The sequence below is a fragment of the Penaeus japonicus genome, unplaced genomic scaffold (genome assembly GCF_977035675.1).
Source record: "Penaeus japonicus unplaced genomic scaffold, GWHDUDI00000001_assembly GWHDUDI00000018, whole genome shotgun sequence".
In the NCBI taxonomy this organism is placed as follows: Eukaryota; Metazoa; Arthropoda; class Malacostraca; order Decapoda; family Penaeidae; genus Penaeus; species Penaeus japonicus.
Window position 1 is genome coordinate 26,244,781 of NW_028234420.1, and position 5,000 is coordinate 26,249,780.

Consider the following 5,000-nt stretch of genomic DNA (forward strand, 5'->3'; position numbering starts at 1 on the left):
TGCATTCAAGTAGGGCTGCTGATATAGGAACATCTCAATTATAAGTTCCCGACCTGAAAGTAAAGAGAACTTTTAGGGGTTTGACACTAATGTGGCCAAACTGAATTCTAATAGCAAAGGGTGTTTTTCTGGGTAATTGTCTTTAAAAGTAATATCTGCATCAATATTTTATGTCAATGAGCCTACATACCTAGAAGGTGAAAATGAGCATTTCTAAGCTCTTGATTAGAGGAATTATGATACAAAGACAGAAACACTGATATAAATATTTACCTAATCCTATCAACTTGAAAAGCTTATCATGTTCTAACTATATGTAACTGAAACAGCATTTAAAAAATCCTAACATCTGGATAACAAGTTATAATTTCCTACTTATGTACTTCTCCATATATCAGTTATCAAAACCAAAACTCACCTTTCGAATGATTGAAGAACACAAATAGGGACCAGTGAATGAGCCATGTACGCTGCTGGAGGGCTTGCAGGGGTGATGTAGTCAAGTTGCTCTCGATGAATTCTTTGAGGCGATTCAGATCCTCCAGGGCATTTTCCCAATTCTGGGTCAGAATCTCGGATGCTAATTTTCCCCAAAGGCCATTCAAGAAATTCTGGAGAGGAGAAATAATAGTTTTCAAGTTTTCTTTACTTTCAAAAGCAGCTTTCTCTTTAGAGCTGTTGATTAAAGTATTGTACTTTAGTAATAGTTATGTTAACATTGAAAGTATGTATATGGGGTAGAGAAGATATAACTTTCATTTCTATATCATATTTTCATATTATTATTATCATCATCATATCTATATATATATATACACATAATATATATACATATATGTATATATATAAAAATATATAACACACACACACACACACACACACACACATATATATATATATATATAGATATATATATAGAGATATATATATAGAGAGAGAGATATATAGAGATATAGAGATATTGATCTAGATATAGATATTGATAGAGATCGATAGATAGATAGATAGATAGATACATATATATAACTGCACAATGAGCAAACTCAGGCATGCCTCAGGCTTTTAGTTGATCTGAGAGACCACTATAAGGAACTTTGCTGTGTAAAACTCAAACTGAAGATGGAAACGTTCAATCTTCACCTGAAGAGTTTGATTTAAGGATTAAATAGAAGTTCACAGTGTAGTGTTATCAGAACCATTGTCTTACCTTATCGCTAACTGGTACCAATCCTCGATGAAGGTATAGGTAATCAGCAGCACCAGAATAATTACCGCACTCATACTGGAACTTGGCAAAGGTATAGAGAGTGTCCAACATCTCAGGTCGGAACTGTAAAGTTGAAAGATTAACGTTAGTATTTTTTTGTAAATAGACAACTGGGAATTAAATCAATATTCAGGTACTATTTGTAACAACTAAACTAAACAAAACTAAAATAGGATACATTCTTTACATATGTAGTTATGATAAATACATGAAAACATAGCTGTGGGAGGGGGAGAAGGGTCTACCTTTTCAGTTAGGTTTCAAGTCCCCTATCAGACAGTACTATACACTAATCTGTAGTTTTTACATCTTTATTTGTCTGGTATGAAAAATATTTGTTTGTTTTTTGTTACAAATCTTATGTACTCAATACAGTGACCCACTGACCACTAGTTAGTTACCTCTACTTTGAATCACCCTGATTTGATGCACCCATGAAGAAGAATGCATTTTTGAAAAAGCTAAAATTTACCTAATAGTATGAAGGTAGACAAATATTGTGAACATCTTATTTATGCAAACATGTTTGTTTGTGAAGGATATATTCCTGCAGTTATCTGTGCAAAGAACTAAGCCATAATATTATTAATCTTTATATATGTGCCTTCAATAACCATCCCACAAGTAAAGGATGTGACAATCATTCCAATTATATTACCTAAAATGAGTATGGACAATGCGGAATCAGTACATATCAGGTTGCGACAATGAGGATGACAGAAAAGACCACTGACGGAAAATGACTAGGGATATGGCTGATAGTCCTGCTGTATGCTAAAGACAGGGGATACTTAGGAAAACACTAGACTAATTAATATGAACAAGTTCACTTGTACTATTATGAAACACATTGCACAGGTGAACAAAAAAACAATTTCTCAAAATGGCCATTCCTAAAATTTAGATAGGGATTCCAGGAAAATAAGTTTAAATGCGGTTATCATCAATGATTGAATAGAATTACAATGATCTTTATAAAATTTTGCACATAGATTTCTCCTTACATCATGATTCTCGATCAAAAACTGCATGAGAGCACGGTGATCACGAGAAGTCTGCAACTGCTTCTGGACTTCATTGTCACTGAAGATCTTGAAGATGGGCTCAGTCTCTGTCTGTGAGGTGAAAGATAACATGTTTAAATCAAATTATAGTACATCTTTTCATCTAAATTTCATTGATATAGTATAATCATTGAATAATGATAATTGAAAAATCCCAAGAACTGCCGAATGACAAAGGATTACACCATGAATACTGGTACAAACAATAGATATGAAGCTTTTGGAGGCCTTGAGGTTAATTTACACTCAATACATCCCATTCACACTGAAATAAGGGAAGGAATACTGACTGTCAGATTAAAAAAAAAAAGTGGTATACAGAGGCAACTTATTACCTTGATAGCACATAAAAAGATGATAAACCATGGCAAATCACAGCTCTTGGTTAAAAAGTTTAGTCATACCTGCAGGCGTTTCAGCTCGGAAACAACACGAGATCTCCTCTCTGGTAACTCAGCTGGAACGGGCTGGTCAGGGTAAAGAGAGGCATGGATATCCATAGCAAAATCCACCATGTTTGTGTTGGAGAGGAGTTCCAACTTTGCACGCTGAAGATCTGTCTCATCGTAAATCTGCAAATAGTGTTTTCAAGATTAGAAAATATGTTGCACATATTTATAATTATGGTATTAAAACTTTACAGCCAATTGCAATGTCTATTGGTTCTTGGTTAATAATGAAATAATAAATTCTAAAAGTTCAATTGCTCCACTCAAAGCCACACATGCGTGTGTGTTGTCTTGGTAGAGTCTAGACCCAGCATGGCCTGGCAAAGTAATCATGTCTTGACAAGTATAGATCTCTTCAAATGCAGCTTATGAGCATTTTTGCTCACTTTCATTGTATTAATTTATAAGTTGTGTCAAGTAATATTGCTAAATTTGGTTAGCAGACATAATAAAGAATCCATTGATAACAATTTTGATGGGTTTTATTATGTGACCTATTCTTAAAATTTACAGATAATCAACATAATGAATTAAATAAAACAATTCATAGCAATTGTCAAGGAATGAAGGGTCCAGCTCTTAAATCCCAAGGTTGTGAAAATGTATATAAGCAGAAAATTATTATGGATAATTTCATAAATAATTGTGAAAGTTTGTTAGAAATATATAATTACAAAAAATGCACAGATACATGATGATGAGTGGTATTTTTAATAAGAAGATACTAATTATTAGAAGTACTTAGTCATACATGAAGTAGATGACATATTACAGTAATGAGTTACAGGTCAGTGTAAGAATCGACAAAGCACTGTACACAGTGCAAGAACTTTAGAAAAACTGTCATGGTCATGTCAAACCTATTAAATAACATCTATATCATCAATTTGTAGAGGAATTGCTCTTAATGGAAACTGTCTTATATTTTTAATTTTATCAACATGTACTATTTATCTGTGTGAGAGGGGAATTATACAGTGTCTTTTCCCAAATTTACCAATACCTTTCTTGTACTCCTACTTGATTTCCACACACTAAAGCTGCATTTTTGTCATGCCAAATCTTGAGCCGGGCTTGAGACTGGTTCGACTTACCTGTTTTTGACACTTCAAACCTCTAGCATAGGTTCGGGTGCATAGGGGGTTACACTTATTTGTACTACTTATTTGTGCATTTCTTCAACAAAAGTCCTCTCAAAAAAGGCTATCAAGAAGTTTAGGTAAATTTTCCGAATAGTGTAGCATTAATAAATACCACAAAAGTAGTATCGATGGATTCTTCTCACTACTGTTCTATACATATATAGTTGACTTACCCGCAATTCCACCCCTATGCACCACAATCTGGGTCCCGATAGTAGGGGAGGGCATGAAGTAGATCAGGGAAATAGCAGGGTAAAATATGAATTCGGAGCATTTTTCACATGCAAAATCTTAACCCAATTACCTACCTAACTTTGCCTAGTTTTGAGGTTAGCCCTAGCCAGGGGAAATGGATTGCCTCCCCCGAACCCCCCTATTTATGGCACTTCATGCTACTTATGTAGATGATGATGCCGCAACCATGAATAATCCTCACACTGTGCCATGATGACAGCAACTGAGACTTCAATGCTGTGTGAGGTACTGCACATGAAGGCATATATTCCTCAGGATAGGAAAATAGGACCAATAAAGACATGACCACTCAATAGAGGGCACTCTATAATTATACTGTAATCAATGTGGAATATTGTGCCATTTACTGAGAGGACATAACAGCACATGCAGATAATTCATTGAGGGTTTCCAGTCCATAGCTCATCAGTAGCCATATACACGTAAACACAACCATATTTGAATTTCAGTGTGAGGATGGTGGTTATCGAGGTATTTTGCACAAGGTATGTTGCATGAAGTGCCCTGAATAGGGGGGGTCTAGAGGGTGGTGAATAATAAATTATATATGGAACATTATATCCACTATATATGAATAGTAGATGTTGAGAGGAATCCATCAATACCACTTTTGTGGAATTTAGTAATGCAGCGTTATTTGTAAAATTTACGGAAGTTTAGAAGTGGACGTGAGATGAAAATATATCAAATCAAGTAGTCATGTGTACTAAACTCTTCTTTACATATGACGTCACAAGCCACAGTCACACAAACATAATTGAAAAACAAGGTATTATTCGATAAAGACGCAACCACCCGTAGCGAAAAAACAAACCTTTCGGCA

At 34.7% G+C, this 5,000-nt stretch overlaps 1 protein-coding gene across 1 annotated transcript in view; it reads right to left on the bottom strand.

The window, feature by feature from the left end:
- eIF3e (eukaryotic translation initiation factor 3 subunit e) overlaps positions 1-5,000 on the bottom strand; it is a 7,162-nt gene that overhangs the window by 1,390 nt on the left and 772 nt on the right. Inside the window, exons 2-6 of the mRNA XM_043026291.2 lie at positions 2,736-2,903; positions 2,272-2,382; positions 1,208-1,330; positions 419-611; positions 1-53 (exon numbers count right to left, since the gene is read on the bottom strand). The exon at positions 1-53 is cut by the window's left edge and continues 84 nt beyond it. Coding sequence (XP_042882225.1) covers positions 1-53; positions 419-611; positions 1,208-1,330; positions 2,272-2,382; positions 2,736-2,903 — 648 coding nt within the window. The remainder of the gene's footprint in view (positions 54-418; positions 612-1,207; positions 1,331-2,271; positions 2,383-2,735; positions 2,904-5,000) is intronic.